Here is an 18814-nt window from a genome sequence, read left to right on the forward strand (position 1 = left end):
ATGCCACCAGATTGCACGACATGTTATTATGAGAGACAATAAATGTGGTCTGTGTTACCTCGGTTCCACAGACAGTATGAAGAGTACGTGCTGGCTGACAATACAAGACAACCGCTGTGAGGTCAACATCAACGGAGCCACGCTGAAGTCTGAGTGCTGCTCCACACTGGGAGCCGCTTGGGGCAGTCCCTGCGAACCCTGCGAGATCGGTCAGTTCACACACGCAGTTGCTGCTGATTTTATTGTTATTGTGTTTAATGTTAAATGTAATTCTGGTCATTTAATGCTAAAACTTTCAGTAGTTTAAAAAGTCCTCCAGGCAAGACTCTAAACAATACAAAATAATAACTGCTACTAATACACGAGCAAAAGAATAAGGCAACAAATACAAATCAGATTCCTGGTTCAAATTCCATCTCTGATCTTCTCACGCGTCCTCAGACACCGCCTGCTCCCGAGGATTTGCTCGTATGAAGGGCCTCGTCTGTGAAGGTAAGAACATTTGATAACTTAATGAACGGTGACAAACCTGCAGCTGTCCAGTCATCCAACACTGACAGGAAGTCAATCATTCCTTTTTTTTTTTTGTCCTTCTGATGTGCCTTAATGCTCTGCCTGTAGAGTTCTTGAGCATGTGTGTTTGTGTGTGTTTCACTTTGTAATCATGGTTCTTTAAATGCCATGCTCCCTGTAGACATCAACGAGTGTGAGGTGTTCCCTGGAGTGTGCACAAATGGCCGGTGTGTGAACACCCAGGGCTCGTTCCGCTGTGAGTGTGCTGAGGGTCTCACCTTGGACAGCACTGGACGCACGTGTGTTGGTAAGAAGACTTCACAAGAAAAAAAGAAATCACATCCAATCAAACTTCCAGTGGCTGTCATGTCACTGTACTATTAGCCTGAAACCTGATTTGATAACTTGCTTCTCTAGATATGCGCAGTGAGCAGTGCTACATGAAGTGGCACGAGGACGAGTGTGGCGCGCCGCTGCCGGGCAGATACCGTGTGGACATGTGCTGCTGCTCAGTGGGGGCTGCCTGGGGTATTGACTGCGAGGAGTGTCCTAAAGCAGGCTCACCTGAGTACAGAACCATCTGTCCCAGAGGGCCCGGCTTCGCCAACAGAGGAGATATTCTGACTGGGAGGCCCTTCTACAAAGGTACCTGGCCATATTCATACAAAGTGTGTTGTTGGTAGAACCCTGTGTAACCCAAGTAACCACATTAGACTGTCACGCTGAAGATTAAAGTCTAATCCATAGTGGTTATAGCAAAATCTTATTATTTTGACCAAATAAGAATTTTTTGGGGTTCTTTTTTGTTTATTTATTGGTTCAAAAACAAAACATAACTGACTTTACAGATAAATACATAATAGAAAGGGGATGAAATGTACAAGAGGGGCAGAAACAAACTTCACTTGGTGCATAGATGAACCAAACAAAATGGAAAAGGATCAAACAGTAGTCAATTCATATTTTGACAAGTAGGATATTGTTTTGTGTTGTCTGTTCTAAATGAGTAGATAGTAGTTAATGTCTTGTCCTTCTCTCCAGATGTAAACGAGTGTAAAGTGTTCCAGGGTCTTTGCACTTACGGAAACTGCCGGAACACCATCGGAAGTTTCAAGTGTCGCTGCAACAGCGGCTTCGCTCTGACTGCAGAAGAGAGGAACTGCACAGGTACGAGAAGATGCAGAAGGGGCCAAAATGATAAAAACCCAATGAAACATTCCTGTCATGATTGGTGAGCAGTAGGTGAAGGTTCCTTCTTTTAAAAATGTTTTCAGACATCGATGAGTGCCGCATCTCCCCGGACTTGTGTGGTCACGGTACCTGCGTCAACACACCAGGCAGCTTCGAGTGCGAATGTTTCGAGGGCTACGAGAGCGGCTTCATGATGATGAAGAACTGCATGGGTACGTTGGAAACGGACTCACACACACAGTTAGAGAATTTTCTAATGATATACTCTGGTCCAGTCAAGCCATAGATTTCCCAAAACTTCCATGTCCTTTCTTGTTTTTTCTTTTCTCTTCTTCATTCGTCCCTCCCTCCCTCTCTGCTGACAGATATTGACGAATGTGAGAGGAACCCCCTGTTGTGTCGAGGAGGAACCTGCCTGAACACAGAGGGGAGTTACGAGTGTGAATGTCCCACCGGACACGCACTCAGCAGCGACGGATCAGCCTGTGAAGGTGGGTCATACATCATACAGCACACACACACACACATACACACACACACAACATATATTCACACACAGGCTCACTTGGTTTTATCCATCATATTCAGGATGCCCACATTTAATTTTAAAGATAGAAACTTTAGCCAAGTGAAGAAAAGCAAGTTTCACACAGTAAAACTTTCAAATGTTTTCAAGGTAATGAATAAGCTTGAAATATATTCCTTGAAAAGTATGTCATATATTTGTTGTTTTTTGACATTTGCATGATCAAAACTTAAAAATATGCATTTATTTCTGTAGGTATGACGGAATAGGTAAACTTTTTCATGGGTGATTTAATGTAACAATTTAGATGTCACGATAAATTCTTTGAGAGTCTAGAAATTTTTCAGTTTAGGCACTTTGAAAGTTCTTGAAAAGTGCAGGAATTTGATGCTATTTAATGAAGATGCTACACTAAGAACCATATTAATTAGGAGTGCTAACTGCTAGTTAGTGCTCACACTAAGTTGTGTACAAAATCTAATTCTCTATGATTGTCTGCTGGTCCTGTCAGATGTGAATGAGTGCCAGCTGAGTGACAACTTGTGCAAGAACGGGCAGTGTGTCAACATGGCAGGAACCTACCAGTGCTCCTGTGACACCGGCTACCAGGCGACGCCAGACCGACAGGGCTGCGTCGGTGAGTGGAACGAACTTAGTCCAACAAGCGTAGATCATGTTGTACAATTTTAAAATGAAGCGTAAATAAATACACCTGTGTGATTCTCTTCTTGGGAGAGCTTAATGCCAAACTGTAATTGTGGCCTTTCTTTTTCAGATATTGATGAATGTACCATTATGAACGGAGGCTGCGAAACCCACTGTACCAACTCAGAGGGTAGCTATGAGTGCAGCTGCAGTGAGGGCTACGCTCTCATGCCTGACCTCAGGACCTGCTCAGGTAATAAAACGCAGGATATAGTGTCACAATGTGGTCGCGTTTCGTCATGTCCCAAAGTTTTACCATGAAATTAAAACCTGTCTGGTTTTCTGTGTGGTGTTGCCACCAATAGCGCATTTAAATCTTCTGTTTTCTTGCAGATATTGACGAGTGTGAGGAGACTCCAGACATCTGCGACGGAGGACAGTGCACCAACATTCCCGGGGAATACCGCTGTCTGTGTTACGATGGCTTCATGGCTTCTATGGACATGAGGACATGTATCGGTGAGAGAAAAAAACTCATCTTACATACCTATATACTTAAACCTCTTACCCTCCCTTGTATTTTTTGCTATCTACTTTCCTGCCATATTAATGTATTCACTCGACCCATTCTACCTGACCTGTGGCACTGTCTCTGTCAGTCTCATTTCCTGTCATTCTAATCTCTCGGGGCCACAACGTTCACATGTTATCTGTGTCTGTCCGTCTCTGATCTGCATAGATGTGAACGAGTGTGACTTGAACCCAAACATCTGTCTCCACGGCGACTGTGAGAACACAAAAGGCTCCTTCATCTGCCACTGTCAGCTGGGATACTTTGTCAAGAAGGGATCCACGGGCTGCACAGGTACACACACACACACACACACACACAAGCACACACAAGCACACACACGTCAGGGGCTGTTGAGACATCTGAGCCTCTGTGCGACCATATTTGAGTGTTGAGACAGTTCACTCATGCATACAGTAGTTGCAGGTCTACAGTTTAAGAAATGATGATTTATTATTCATGACTCGCTACTTATAGAATTTAAAACTGAGCTAAAGCAAAAATTTCACGTCTCTTTGCATAATTAAACAGGAACATTTCACTTACGCTGCAATATTCTTTGCATTCAGTTTTTTGCTTGTTAGCGAGTACAAATGTTAATAATAACTGCTTACAGACTGGTCATGCCGAGGGAAAAGAAAAAAAGTGTGTTCAAGGGAAAGCACCCCCCTAACAACTGATTAACTGACCTCCATATTTCTCCAGATGTTGATGAGTGTGAGATCGGGGCTCATAACTGCGACATGCATGCTGCCTGCATCAATGTGCCTGGAAGCTTCAAGTGTCGCTGTCGGGATGGTTGGATTGGAGACGGCATCAAGTGTGTGGGTGGGTACATTTCTTGGAATATCTTCACCGCGATGTGGTTTGTAGACCAGGTATTCTGATGGTGTCATGTGAGTTTTCGAAAACAAAATAAAGGTTACGTTTTTAATTTCTTGTTTCTCAACATCTTTTTTCTCTTTAGATCAGGATGAGTGCTCTGCAGAGGACCACAACTGCAATCCCAACGCAGACTGTGTCAACACACCGGGATCCTACAGGTGTACATGCAAGGAGGGCTTCAATGGAGATGGATTTTCCTGCTCTGGTTAGACTGCTGACCTTCCAAATAAATCCTAATTGGATACCCGTGCAGTGTACAGTGAGCTTTATAACTCACTGGTCTGTTCTGTTTCAGACATGGATGAGTGCGCAGACAACGTGAACCTGTGTGAGAACGGCCAGTGTCTGAACGCTCCGGGTGGCTACCGCTGCGAGTGTGAGATGGGCTTCACTCCCACAGAAGACAGCAAGGCCTGTCAAGGTGCCACACTCGTTCTGTCGCATTTGACTCTCTCTCTTGTTTTAGTTTTGCTTTTCTTGTTTTTATTCATGGAAGTGTACCCAACATTTTGTCTCTCTCTCCCCAGACATCGATGAGTGTAATTTCCAGAACATCTGTGTGTTTGGAACCTGCCAGAACCTTCCAGGGATGTTCCGCTGCGTGTGTGATGATGGTTACGAACTGGACCGCAGCGGTGGAAACTGCACTGGTGAGTTCAGACAAAGAGCAGACTCAGATAGATGAAGCTGAGTTTTCTTGAGAATAGCAGCCTTCATCTATGCATCACATTACCATTAAAAACCATGCAGGCATGCAAATATGCAAAATATGTATAGTATGTATTTACTGTAATTTTACAATAAATACATACCATGCATATACATATACAATACATACAATACATACTTTACAGATCACCCAGTTAGTTTGTGCTATAAACAAGGATTTAAATCATTTAAATTAGAAAGTGTATTTTAGGTTATTTTTATAGGCTCATACATGTCAGAAAGGTGTCTGTAGTATCGTGTGTGTTGCTGAGCTTCTGTGTGTCACTGTGTACTGCAGACATCAACGAATGCGCCGACCCTGTGAACTGCATCAACGGGCTGTGTGTGAACACTCCAGGGAGCTACCTGTGCAACTGCCCCGCTGACTTCGAGCTCAACCCCACTGGAGTTGGCTGCGTGGGTGAGTCGCACTTAAAGCAGGTTTAAATGTATCGCAGGGATAGTCGCATTTGAGGGATCACTGCAAAAAAATGTGTGTTCCTATAAATTCTGTACATATACATAATATATTTTATAGAATAAGTATATCAGCCGATACAGCCATATCGGAATGATCTGCTTCTTCACATCAGTATCTGCACCGCCTCAAAATTAACTTAATTCATACACACTGTCCTGTTAAATGCATTCATGAGTAAGTTTGTGTCCATCTCAGATACCCGTGTTGGCAACTGCTTCCTGGACATCCTTGCCCGTGGTGACGGAGGAATCTCCTGCAGTGCGGAGATCGGAGTGGGCGTGACTCGAGCTTCCTGTTGCTGCTCCCTGGGAGGAGCCTGGGGAAACCCCTGCGAACTGTGCCCCGCCCCCAACTCCAGTATGCACCACAGCACCTCCTCTGATCACTCAATTAATTGATAGACACAATCCACATAAAGTTATGTTTCAGTAAGGGCTACTCATTACTTCCACTATAACATGAACAGGCACAGTAACATTGTATTGTCCTTTCTGTTTCGTCTGCAGCGGAATATAAGACTCTTTGTCCAGGCGGAGAGGGATTCAGACCTAACCCCATCACTGTTATCCTGGAAGGTAGATCATCCAGCTTTTTTACTGTCCTGTAGCAACAAGATAGTAATCTTTTGATTCTATTCCAGAGCCCTAAAAATCATTACCGGGTAGCATCTATTCATCTAACCGTCTGAAATATTGTCCAGATATTGATGAGTGCCAGGAGCTGCCAGGTCTCTGCCAGGGTGGCAACTGTGTCAACACCTTTGGTAGTTTCCAGTGTGAGTGTCCAGCAGGCTACTATCTCAATGAGGAGACTCGCATCTGTGAGGGTAAGAGCTGAGAGCCAAATAACTGAACAATATTAACCATTTTATAATTTCACCTATCAGAGAAAAATGAACAAGGTCATATTTTAATCCTCATTCCTTTATGTGCAGACATCGATGAGTGCACAACCCACATTGGCATCTGTGGACCAGGTACCTGCTACAACACGCTGGGCAACTACACCTGTGTCTGTCCTCCTGAATACATGCAGGTCAACGGAGGGAACAACTGCATGGGTGAGTGCCAGACACTTCTTTTGGACTGATTAAAAAAACATACTCCTATCACGTCTTCTAATGAAAAATCAAAGAGTAAAAGGCAAACTTTTTCAACCGTCTTCCTCCTTGTGATGCAGACATGAGGAAGAGCGTGTGTTACCGCAACTTCAACGACACGTGCGAGAACGAGCTGTCCTTCAACATGACCAAGAAGATGTGCTGCTGCGCCTACAATGTTGGAAAGGCCTGGAACAAACCGTGCGAGCCCTGTCCAACTCCTGCTACCTGTGAGTGTCACTAGATACCCTGAAACACACTCTGGTAAAACTTTGAAAACATTTCCGTCACTGAGAATCTCCTGTTCCTGTCTGTTTCAGCTGAGTACCAGTTACTGTGTGGTAACCAGGCTCCTGGCTTCATTATCGACATCCACACTGGCAAGCCCATAGGTAAGGTCACAACTGTTGCAGAACAGCATGAAGACAGGTGCTGGTACAAGGTTCCGTTTGCATTGTGACACTCTGTGCTGTTTTTTCATGCAGATATTGATGAGTGTAGGGAGATCCCTGGTATCTGTGCCAATGGAGTGTGTATCAACCAGATCGGGAGCTTCCGCTGTGAATGTCCGATGGGCTTCAGCTACAACAACATACTGCTCATTTGTGAAGGTAAAACGCAGGCTACACAAAATGTTTTCTTTCTCCTTTTTTGTCCCTCTTACAGTGTCTTTGTATAAAAAGACGAAAATGGTTAACACTTCTGATTAGTCGTTTGTCGTTGTATTTGTATATATTTCCTTCTCTTTGCTTGTTTTGTTCCCCGTCTCTCTCTCTCTGTCACTCAGCATGCACAAAAACAAGCACACACACATTTACCTCCTAACACTGTATCCCCTCATTCGACCCTGCTGCTGAATCATTACCTGTCTATATATTCCTTACAATGTATAGATTATATACTCACTGCTGGCACAAACACTTACCACCAATTCTACACTAAATCACACCAACCTACCAGTACACACACACACACGCACAAGTAAAGTTACACTTAGTCACTGTCCGAGAGGCACTTTTACAAGCGGTCCACTCGGGGGAGTTAATGCTGCCTTTTCACGGGTGAATTATGACATTGTAAAGACAAGCATAGTGGCTCAGAATGGGAGCACCTGCCTGGACCTTCAATCATCCACAATCTGCCAGCGACCGTCTGAGCTGCACTGGAGCCAAAATGGAGCCGTTGTGCTTTCTTTCCTGCTGTCGACAAGCTGACTGCCTGCTCTGTCCGGACAGCAGTGGAGCCGGTGATTGATGTCCACTGTTCTTCTCTTTCTTCCTCCTGTGTAGATATTGATGAGTGTAACAGCGGGGACAACCTGTGCCAGCGCAACGCCAACTGTATCAACATTCCAGGCAGCTACCGCTGCGAGTGCTCACCAGGCTTCAAATTGTCCCCCAGCGGGGCCTGTGTGGGTGAGTTCAGCCCGTCTGACAGGCCTGATGAGGGTATCCCATCTTAAAACAACAGGGTGATGGACAGAAGGATTGATGGTGGTGATGTGAGGAAAATGTAAAAGATGGACGTCCCTTTTTGAGGGAAAGTTGTTGTAATTATCATTCAGAAAGAAAGTGTAAGATCCACTGAGGCGTGTTGCAGTAATTGACACCACCCTTTCACTAAGCGCAACTCTTGTTTATGTCGGGTTTGATTTGGTTATACTCCGTCAAACACACATGTAAATATTCACAGAACAAAAATTAGAGGAAAACCAAAACAAAAGGCACAAATTAAATCCGACATGCAGAAACAAATGAAACTAAACATACACTAAGTTGCTAACAATATTAGGTATTTTTGCAACAAGGTTAATTTTTGCAAATAAACTGCAATAAATGATATTAGTAATTGCAAACAGTCAGTAAAAGTAAAAGTAATCTGCAGTAGCTATGATAAACAAATAAAGTCAAAGTCATTTATCAAACAAAACATTATTGCTCCAGTTTCTCAAATGTCTAGAATTTGTTGCTTCTGTTAATTTCACATCATTGTAAATTCAATATTATTTGATTTGGACAAAACAAGCAATTTGATGTTATTGATGTTTTAACAGATCGTTGGATCAATCAGTTATTAGAATGATTGCTATGTACTGCCTTTTACAACACGTTAATGAGGATTGAGCGAGTACTTAGCTGAAACAAGTATCCATTATCCATACTGGTGAGGAAAATCCTCATTGGGAGACTAACAAAAGTTTACACATTAAAGTTTATAAAAGAGGCAGTTCTGCACATGCTTTTCTAATAAATTGCCAATTTAAATTTTAGTCTTAACATAACAACTTCTCATCCACCAGCACCAGTTCCTGTCCAAGTCCATTCTGAGATACGGTTACAGGTAGCTCAGTTGGTTGACGGTTACAAGTAATGGTCTCCTTGCTCATCCCCAACATGAATACTTTTTGTTTGCGTTTCTTTTTCAGACCGTAACGAGTGTCAGGAGATTCCTAATGTGTGCAGCCATGGAGAGTGTATCGATACTCAGGGAAGCTATCGCTGTCTGTGCCACAACGGCTTCAAGGCCACTGCTGATCAGACCATGTGCATGGGTGAGGAGCGCAATTTAAACTAGACTGATAATACACAACACTGCATTCTATGTAATTCTCTTCTTCTTTCTTATTTTATTTGGATGGTTTTGCCGTCTCACCCTCACCCTTGTTCTCTCTGTATGTGTGTATGCTAGACATCGACGAGTGTGACAGACAGCCGTGTGGCAACGGGACCTGCAAGAACACGGTGGGGTCCTACAACTGCCTCTGCTTCCCCGGCTTTGAGCTCACACACAACAACGACTGCATGGGTGAGGACGGTTTTTAATTCTCAAATGTCACTTTGTTAAAGATCACACCTATAAATTCCTTTAAGACATGCCGCCCTTTTCTGTAGCAGTATTAAATTTGGATAGCCATAAAATACAATGAAGACATTTGACTTTTCCTTGGCTTTAAGAGGGAAATACATTGAGTGTTTTTTAAAACATTGGCAGTGTAACAAAGAAAATTATACACAAGCCAGCTTTCAGTAACTCTTGAGGCCAGGAAAAATATGAATTCCTTCTACAGAGTGCTAATCCTCCCAGTGTTTTCCTTACAGACATAGATGAGTGCAGCGCCCTCCAGGGCCAAGTGTGCAGGAACGGACAGTGTATCAACGGCCTCGGCTCGTTCCAGTGTCTCTGCCACGAGGGTTATGAGAACACTCAAGATGGGAAGAACTGTGTTGGTAAGTCAGTCATTAAATATACCAGAAAAGTAAGACCATGGTGGGGTATTTTGTCTGGCATTCACACACATTAACCTGATTGTCTCATATTTACATCGTCCTGTCTTCCACAGATATAAACGAGTGCGTGAGTCTACCCGGCACATGCTCTCCAGGAACCTGTCAGAATCTGGACGGATCTTTCAGATGTATCTGCCCTCCTGGATACGAGGTGCAAAATGATCAGTGTATAGGTAAGACACACACACACACACAAACACACACACACAGGGATAGACACAATTAAGCACAGGCTAAATGCTCCACGTATACTCAAATCGTCGGGGGGGCGACCAAACCATCTGCTCATCTCACCTTCCTGACATCTTTTACACTCCCCTCCCAGATATCAACGAGTGTGAGGTGGAGCCCAACATCTGCCAGTTTGGCACCTGCACCAACACCCCCGGCAGCTTCCAGTGCACCTGCCAGCCGGGCTTCGTGCTCTCTGAGAACAAACGTCGCTGCTATGGTGAGAGAGGCCGTTAGTTAACAGTAGGCCACAGCAGACAGTGTTGATGTGGTAATCTGACATTGTTTTTCCCCTTACAACAGCTGTGTAGTTTGTCTTTGTAAAACAGAAGAAACAGAGGTGAATCCTTTTCTTTTCTTCCGGCAGACACCAGAGAGAGCTTCTGCTTCACCAAATTCGACGCAGGAAAATGCTCCGTCCCCAAAGCTTTAAACACCACTAAGGCCAAGTGCTGCTGCAGCAAGATGCCTGGAGAGGGCTGGGGACTTCCCTGTGAGCTGTGCCCACGAGACACTGAGGGTGTGTAACACACAAACGCACACACAGACACACTTTTAATTAAGACGTATCGTAAAAGACATTTATAGAATAATGAAGCTGACCTTTTTTTGGTGCGTCTCCAGCTGCTTTCAACACTCTATGTCCCTACGGCCTCGGAGTCCTGCCTGGACTGGGAGATGCCCGTGAAGGTGAGCACGACAGCGTAGATCTAATCCTTTGAATTTAATGGGCATTTGAGGAGGTCCTCTACTGTATATGTATAAAAAATATGCTAATGTCCTCTTGCTCTTTCTCTCAAGATATGAACGAGTGTCTGGATAACCCAGGAATCTGTCAGAACGGTATCTGCATCAACACGGATGGCTCGTTCCGCTGCGAATGCCCCTTCGGATACAACCTGGATTACACTGGAGTCAACTGTGTTGGTGAGATGTTGTCTGAATTTATAGTAAAACAACTTGCAGCATTTTCATATAATTATTGCTTTACAACCAGATGAGCCCTGGAAACAGTGAAGCGGGTTTTTTTCCAGGAAAAAGTCACAATTCAGCAATTAAAGAAAAAATCAATGGCTGCAGGACCTCTGGGATTTTTATTGCAATGTCTCTGAATATATCATGAGAATCAGTCTTATCACGCAGGTCTGAGGTTATTTTCCCGGCACCAGTAGCTCCACAGTGCATTAGAACCTGATCTATGTATGGACTAACATTTAAGCTGCTAATTATCGCTTTTAAAATGTCAGCTACAGTGTAAATGTCTCGTTGGTTTTAATTGGCCTGTTCACTGTATCCCTGCTCTTCTCCAGACACTGACGAGTGCTCCATCGGAAACCCATGTGGAAATGGAACCTGCACCAATGTGGTGGGAGGTTTCGAGTGCTCGTGCCAGGAGGGCTTCGAACCTGGTTCCATGATGACCTGTGAAGGTCAGTCATTTACACAGTAACACACATTATGACAGGTACTCATTTAAAATACAAAATTATTTAAACTAACCTAACCTAAACTAACTAACTTGCTCCTCTGGACATTAGACATCAACGAGTGCTCCCAGAATCCTCTGCTGTGTGCCTTCCGTTGCGTGAACACCTTCGGTTCTTATGAGTGTATGTGTCCCGCTGGTTACGTGCTGCGAGACGACCAACGCATGTGCAGAGGTGAGAGAGAGATCATCTCTGATTTTTCCCTACTTTTCTGTGTACTGCAGTAAACCTTTGACACACTGAAACAGTTTTACTTTTGGCTGACCATTGCAGTTTTACTGATTGTCCATCTCTCATTGCCCCCCACTAGACCAGGACGAGTGCTCTGAAGGTCTGGATGACTGTGACTCTAAGGGAATGACCTGTAAGAACCTGATCGGCACCTTCATGTGTATCTGCCCTCCTGGCATGCAGCGCAGACCAGATGGAGAGGGATGTATGGGTGAGTAAAAAAACATTTCAGCCAATTTCGGAGGTTCGCCCCAGTCTCCTTGCAATCTGTGCAGTTATTACTGGATGTACTCTTCATCCTCTCATCCTTTGTTCTGTACACTGGCAGACCTCAACGAGTGCCGCGCCAAGCCTGGCATCTGCAAGAACGGACGCTGTGTCAACACAGTGGGAAGCTACCGCTGCGAGTGCAATGACGGCTTTGAGCCGAGTTCCACTGGAACTGAATGTATCGGTAAGGACGTGCTGTTGGACATGTTCCGTTGTTGTCAAAATGTGGTTTTACACTTGTTTTAAAGTTGAGATGAATTACTGCACATGCTGCTTTAGCAACCAAAAGCCCTCGGTTTCTTCTTCTGTCTCTGACCCCTCGTGTATCCTGTCATTTATCCCCTCAGACAACCGAAAGGGCTACTGTTACACAGAGGTCCTGCAGACCATGTGTCAGCAGTCATCCACCAGCAGGAACAGTGTGACCAAGTCTGAGTGCTGCTGCAACACGGGGCGAGGCTGGGGGTCACAGTGTGAGCTCTGCCCGCTGCCTGGCACTGTACAGTACAAGAAGATGTGCCCACTCGGACCTGGCTACACTACAGACGGTAGAGGTGAGTAGCACCGAGTGATAATAAAAACACTTTATCAAAACATCCATTTATTTCTTGTTTTCATTGATTTTAATCAGTACAACCTGTTAGTAGTAGTAGTAATAGTAGTTGCAATAATTAGATGAATATAAGTTTAATTTTTATTTGGGAAGGAAACCAGGCAGCCCGAAGTGAATCAAGTTATATGCAGCTAGGAGAAAGTCATACAGAAGCTTATTGAGACCAGGAGCTCATTGTGTTCAGCAGTGTGAGTACCAAACTAATCCAGATCACTTTCTAAAATATCCTTTACTTCCAGACATCAACGAGTGCCAGGTGATGCCAGACCTGTGCCGGAACGGTCAGTGCATCAACACCATTGGATCCTTCCGCTGTCACTGTAACGTGGGCTACAAAACTGACTTCACTGCGACCTCCTGTATCGGTACGGCTGATCTCTGTCACGTTTTATCCACACCGAATATTGCCAAAGAGATTTCAGCATTTGATTAATAACACTCATTCCTAATTTTTCCTTGTCTGCATCTTCCAGATATGGATGAGTGCGCTCTGTCTCCGAAGCCCTGTAACTTCCTGTGTAAAAACACAGAGGGCAGCTACCTCTGCTCCTGCCCCAGAGGATACAGCCTGCAGCCAGATGGAAAGACTTGCAAAGGTACGTTGACTTGTGATTTGTTTATGGCTGCTTTCATCGCCTTGTGAAATCCATTGAATGTGATTTAATAATCCCCCTGATTGTTAACCATGTTTGTAAAATTGCTCCCCTAAACAAAATGGCACTTCTGGGTTCTGTTTATTATTATTATTGCATGTTACAAATGAAATATTGCTCTCATAAATTTTTTCATAAATAAACAAGAGGTTATATCTCTGATTGTAATTTGGTTTGATGGACACTGAGTGTTGTCTTCTTTCCCCCGCAGATCTGGATGAATGTTCGACAAAGCAGCATAACTGCCAGTTCCTCTGCGTCAACACCATCGGAGGTTTCACCTGCAAGTGTCCCCCCGGCTTCACACAGCACCAGACTGCCTGTATCGGTGAGTAAGAGGCAGGAGAGGATGAGTGTTGCTCAGCACAGCAAAGCAGTTTTGTCTCAAATGTACTACAAGGAGTTTAGAACTGGTTGTGATACAATTCAGTACCAGATATGGTGGAGAAGAAGAAGTTGCTCTCCAGTCTGTTGGTCCCACACCAAAACACAGTTTACCTTGTTCCACCATCATCCTATTACAGTTGTTAGGGTGAATTAGTTATTACATATTAGATACATTACCTCATCATCATGCGTCCAGCAAAAACAGCTGTGGTTAAAAAAACGTTGCGTCTTTCTTTCACTTGCTTCCAAAACAAAGGCAGAGACAGGAAGGCGGTGGTGCTAATACCCCTTCTGTCCACAGGGGTCATTAGAATTAGCACAACATAAAGGTTCCTTGCAGCTGCTTTAAGGACAAAACAACAAAAAAACACACATTCATTTGTTTCACCTCTCCTCGCAGACAACAACGAGTGTAACGCTCAGAACAGCGCGTGCGGTTCCCGGGCCTCTTGTGTCAACACACCTGGTAGCTTCAACTGTGAATGCTCTAAAGGTTTCTCCCTGGACAACACAGGCATGGAGTGTGAAGGTGAGCAGACGCAGTAACTTCAACATTTAGTCCAGTGTGGTTTCGAGAGGCAGGTCTGTCACACAGAGGAGACAGGCTCTTCTACTTGTGTGCTTGTGGTTAAGTTGAATGTCACTGCTGATGCTGAAAATTTACTAGGAATTAAAAGGTCCTTATTTTCCTCAGATGTGGACGAGTGTGGCAGCAACCACCGCTGTCAGCACGGCTGTCAAAACATGCTGGGAGGTTACCGCTGTGGCTGTCCGCAGGGCTACGTGCAGCACTACCAGTGGAACCAGTGTGTGGGTGAGTTACGCTGAGTCCATCCGTGAGTCATTCAGGTCACGGCTAGGTTTTTAAGTCTTTAGGGCTCGTAGTAACGCTGCAATAATATGTGAATCTATGTTATAGTCAGATTTTTGTTAATAATTCTGGTTCATGTAAGCAGAAATGTGGATTAATTTAAACAAAGTTGATGTTTTCCATTTGATTATTAGTGTTAAGTGAGTGAGGAAAACTCCCTGTTACTGTGGAATAATGATTACACTAATGACCATCTTGTCTTGAATGATCTGATCCGAGTTTGCTCTTTTACAGAAAGTGATATTTCTGAGCTCAGTATTCATCCGAGCAACATAACAATGATTTGTAGAAATAACTTAATACTCTACCGAAGTGTTGAGTATTAAGTGATATGAAACAGGATGAAGATATTCACCATCATCATCATCGCCACCATGCAAACCTCTCATGACACACTCCCCTTCTCTTTCCTCTGCAGATGAAAACGAGTGTCAGGGAGGATCGGTGTGTGGCGGTGCCTCCTGCTACAACACACTGGGCAGCTTCAAGTGTGTGTGTCCCTCCGGCTTTGACTTTGAGCAGGGCGCCGGTGGCTGCCAGGATGTGAATGAATGTAGCACAGGCAGCAACCCCTGCATCTACGGCTGCTCCAACACTGACGGCGGCTACCTGTGTGGCTGTCCTGGAGGTTTCTACAGAGCCGGCCAGGGGTGAGGGAACACAGAGAAAGATCAGAATGATTGTAGTAGAAGTTACCAGAGATTTATTAACTGTCTTCTTGTTTCCATCCAGTCACTGTATCACTGGCTCAGGTATCCCCGGCCAGTTTGCGGAGGGTGAAGATGACGACAGTCTGTCTCCTGAGGCCTGCTACGAGTGTAAGATCAACGGAGGAGGAAAGGGCGGACGGCACAGACGAAATGCAGATGAAAATGAGATCGGCCAGGTACATGTGGTGGCAAATTGCTTTTCAATGCTAGCTTCAGGCCTTGTCTAGGCCTGCTGTGCACAGGTATTGTCAGAAGCAGATTGTATCGAAGTGGATTACAGGAAATCCTATGACCGAGGCAGAGAAAATGTGACTGCTCTTCTTGGTAATATTTGTTAGCAAAATATTGGGAGCAGCTTTTTCAGCAACCTAAAACGAAGTCTTTGTTTAAAGAAATACTGGTGTATGCGTGGACAGGGCTTCAGTTTAAGGAGTCACTTTCGATTTTCTGATGTCACTTAATGACTTTGTTGAGGTCTATATTCTGCTGCGTCATGTTTTACCTCCCTCCATCTGTGCTTATCCTCACTCCAGGGCTCAGTGAGTATGGCCAGCATGGACACTCAGGACTCCATCCCCATGAACATTTCTCTGTCCTCGCTGCTCAACAAGGAGCCTCTACTTGAGCTTCTGCCCGCCCTGCAACCCCTTGAAAACCATGTACGCTATGTCATCACCCACGGCAACGGTAATGAACACTTCCGCCTGCTGGAGCGCCGTGACGGAAAGAGCGTACTCCGGCTCGGCAAGAGGCCGCCTCCTCCGGGATCCTACCGGCTGGAGATCGCCAGCCTGCGGCTGTTCGGGCCCCGTAGACTACACCAGCTGGAGGAGCAGCACGACATTGACTACCTAAAAGGGGAAATAGGAGACGCCCTGCGTATCAAGCTCAACATCCACCTGCACTGAGCTCAGAGTGTGCTCGAAATCTTGTCCGGGACTGATTCCTAAATCCTTCGAGTTTTAACCTGCCCCCTTTTATCCAATAATTCCTCCCCTGCAAGACCGTCCCCACCAACACGGGGGGGGGGGTTGTCAAGGGCTATGAAAAACTGAGTAAATCAGCCCAACTCTACCACCACTTTGTTACTGTTTATGTTATTATATGTTCATGTTTTGTGTTTTTTTTTCCTGACTACACTTCCTCTCGCGCCCCTCCACTTGTACCTGATCCAGCACTCATTCTCCACTGAGAGCGCCAGTGGAGGAGGTGGCAGAGAGGTGCCCTAGTGCTTGGACCACAGCCCCCCGAATAAAGACAATCAGATGGTTCACAAGTCCATGAAGCACTTTTATAGACAAGAAATTAGACAAAGGAGGGTTTTTATCAGAAGTGAAGTGCTGAGAGTGGCCAAAACTGTCTTTATGCAACATGAATGGTGGTGTTTAATCACAGGGCTTCAGTCCTTTCGGTTTAGTAGATGTTAAGGCCGAAGATAAGGGTGCCGTCATGGTGGTCCAAGGACTTTCTCACCTCTCTGTGATCACAACACTGGGGGAACCAGATTTATCACCCCTCTCAATATTGTAGTGTGTCATTTAATGTATTTGTGCTGTTTGAATAATGTTAACACGAAGGACTGCAACATTTACACAGCATTTCAGGTTCTTTAGTCCATAGGGGTCTGTTTTTCTGTAGCTGGACGCCAAAACCAATACTTTCAGACGAGAGAACAGCCAGCTGTCTTCTGCTCTGATGTGACTGACTTCTGTCCTGTCTGCGGGCAGCGGCAAGCAGGGATGAGCGTGTTTGCGTGTGTGTGTGCTGTCATGTTTGGTTACCTCAGTGCTTCAGTATGGACACCACGCTGCGTTGCCGACTTAAAAACAAAAGAGGGTGCTAGTGTTGCTCGGCATCCGGTGTGAGCAGGGAGTACACCAGTTAGTAGCTCGTAGACTTAAAAGAAGGTAGATCAGGTCACGTTTGTATTTATCCTCGTGGGGAATGAGACTTCAGGTGCAACTGATTCTGGACCTGAGAGACAGCTTTTTTTCATTAAGTCCAAAGTGTGTTTTCCTCGTTCGGCTGTCAGACTCCCGCAGCTTGTCCCGCCTCTGCGTTTGTTCTGTAAATGCTCCAGGGGAACAGAGCCGTGGCTGACAGCCTGCGTTTGCGAGGCCAAGCTTGACAATAAGCTGACTTTACCTGACTTCTTTGACTTGAGCTTGATGTCTGAGGTCTGAGCCTCGTTTACAACACAAAGAGACAAACAGTCTCAAAGGTACATGACATGTCAACATTACCTAAGCTGTAACTAAAGGTAGTGCTTTACAGTGTAAGGGCACGCACAGGTGAACACGAAACCTCACAACAAAAAAAACCAAAAAATCCGTCAGGTCATCTTTCATTTTTCATTTTTCTCTCAAAGAGAAAAAAGGTGCTAGATATTACCATCTCTGTCGCTGTACAAAGAAAGTGCAGTCTTGAATCTGGATTGCAAAAAGTGACTTTTTTTTTTTTGCTAGGAGTTATTGTTGTTGTGTATGTCTGTCTTTTTGTATTGTCTCAGTGCTGAAAAAAAAACAATATTATCAAACTTGCTTCTTGAAAATTAAATTGTATATTTTTAAGTGAAATGTGGATGTTTTTTTGTTTGTTTTTTTTTAAATGCCAAGGCTGCCAAAAAAAACAACTACTCACAGTAAGCCCTAGATTGAAGGCCTGTAGTGTTGCTGACTTTGTTTTGTCGAGAAAAAAAGAGCAAAAATAAAAAAAAAGCAAGTTGTTGATCACTGACTGTATTGTTTGAAACCACTGTCACCAGTCAAATCAACCATTAGCAAAAAAGGAAACACATCAGACTTAAAGATAAATAACATTCCAATCACTTATTATCTCATACAAGCTTACACTGTCTGTTACTGTCACGATGCCATAAGGATCAATGCAAACTTGGCCGTCTCCAGCTCGGTCATGTCTGTGGTGCTCATCGGTATTACTTTGCTAAACTCTCCCACAGCCGGGTCAAGGTTTATAACACATAACCGTTTTTTTCTAACCGGGGAACATTTGTATACTTTTTATCTTTACTGTCAGTTTGTAATTTTTATTTTTATTTGTAACTATGTTATAAGGCAGTGAGCTTACTGTATCACAGCTTCAGCGTCAAACTTGAAACGATACTGTCATCGTCCTCTGCTTGCATTGAAATATTTGATTTTATACTTCAGAGGATAAAGGAGCCCGTTTCAGTTGTTCGAAATGTTCACCAGTCCGACTGAAAGCTGCAATGACAATCATCCAGTCCCACCGCGGGAGCCAGCTGAGGATTATTAAATCAATCAGCCATCATGGAACGTCTTTTAATATCCTAAATGATTATCATCTTCAAAAACCAAAGATTTATGACAACTAATGGCAGTCTGTAAAATTAGAGTGATTCACATAATATTGTAAACTTTTGTCCAGTGACATTAATGGCAATAAAGTATTGTGGGTTATATTTTTAAGTCTTG

The 18814-nt window shown here is 44.3% G+C and overlaps 1 protein-coding gene across 2 annotated transcripts in view; it reads left to right on the forward strand.

Annotated features, from left to right (window-relative positions):
- Positions 1–18808, forward strand: part of fbn3 (fibrillin 3) — a 70184-nt gene extending 51376 nt beyond the window's left edge. For both annotated transcript variants that reach the window (XM_030433500.1, XM_030433501.1), the window contains 45 exons: positions 72–209; positions 442–492; positions 695–820; positions 931–1158; positions 1555–1680; positions 1788–1916; positions 2070–2195; positions 2742–2867; positions 3006–3128; positions 3269–3394; positions 3615–3740; positions 4152–4274; positions 4414–4536; positions 4627–4752; positions 4859–4981; positions 5338–5460; positions 5716–5877; positions 6027–6095; positions 6221–6346; positions 6455–6580; positions 6700–6849; positions 6940–7011; positions 7105–7230; positions 7909–8034; positions 9045–9170; positions 9308–9424; positions 9718–9846; positions 9960–10079; positions 10232–10357; positions 10505–10657; positions 10762–10827; positions 10939–11064; positions 11448–11567; positions 11676–11798; positions 11935–12066; positions 12184–12309; positions 12473–12679; positions 12978–13103; positions 13212–13334; positions 13603–13719; positions 14179–14307; positions 14473–14592; positions 15068–15299; positions 15382–15535; positions 15893–18808. In XM_030433500.1, the coding sequence (XP_030289360.1) occupies positions 72–209; positions 442–492; positions 695–820; positions 931–1158; positions 1555–1680; positions 1788–1916; positions 2070–2195; positions 2742–2867; positions 3006–3128; positions 3269–3394; positions 3615–3740; positions 4152–4274; positions 4414–4536; positions 4627–4752; positions 4859–4981; positions 5338–5460; positions 5716–5877; positions 6027–6095; positions 6221–6346; positions 6455–6580; positions 6700–6849; positions 6940–7011; positions 7105–7230; positions 7909–8034; positions 9045–9170; positions 9308–9424; positions 9718–9846; positions 9960–10079; positions 10232–10357; positions 10505–10657; positions 10762–10827; positions 10939–11064; positions 11448–11567; positions 11676–11798; positions 11935–12066; positions 12184–12309; positions 12473–12679; positions 12978–13103; positions 13212–13334; positions 13603–13719; positions 14179–14307; positions 14473–14592; positions 15068–15299; positions 15382–15535; positions 15893–16267 (6047 nt within the window). In that variant the 3' untranslated portion in view covers positions 16268–18808. The remainder of the gene's footprint in view (positions 1–71; positions 210–441; positions 493–694; positions 821–930; positions 1159–1554; positions 1681–1787; positions 1917–2069; positions 2196–2741; positions 2868–3005; positions 3129–3268; positions 3395–3614; positions 3741–4151; positions 4275–4413; positions 4537–4626; positions 4753–4858; positions 4982–5337; positions 5461–5715; positions 5878–6026; positions 6096–6220; positions 6347–6454; positions 6581–6699; positions 6850–6939; positions 7012–7104; positions 7231–7908; positions 8035–9044; positions 9171–9307; positions 9425–9717; positions 9847–9959; positions 10080–10231; positions 10358–10504; positions 10658–10761; positions 10828–10938; positions 11065–11447; positions 11568–11675; positions 11799–11934; positions 12067–12183; positions 12310–12472; positions 12680–12977; positions 13104–13211; positions 13335–13602; positions 13720–14178; positions 14308–14472; positions 14593–15067; positions 15300–15381; positions 15536–15892) is intronic.
- Positions 18809–18814: the final 6 nt, after the last annotated feature.

The sequence above is a fragment of the Sparus aurata genome, chromosome 11 (genome assembly GCF_900880675.1).
Source record: "Sparus aurata chromosome 11, fSpaAur1.1, whole genome shotgun sequence".
Lineage (NCBI taxonomy): Eukaryota > Metazoa > Chordata > Actinopteri > Spariformes > Sparidae > Sparus > Sparus aurata.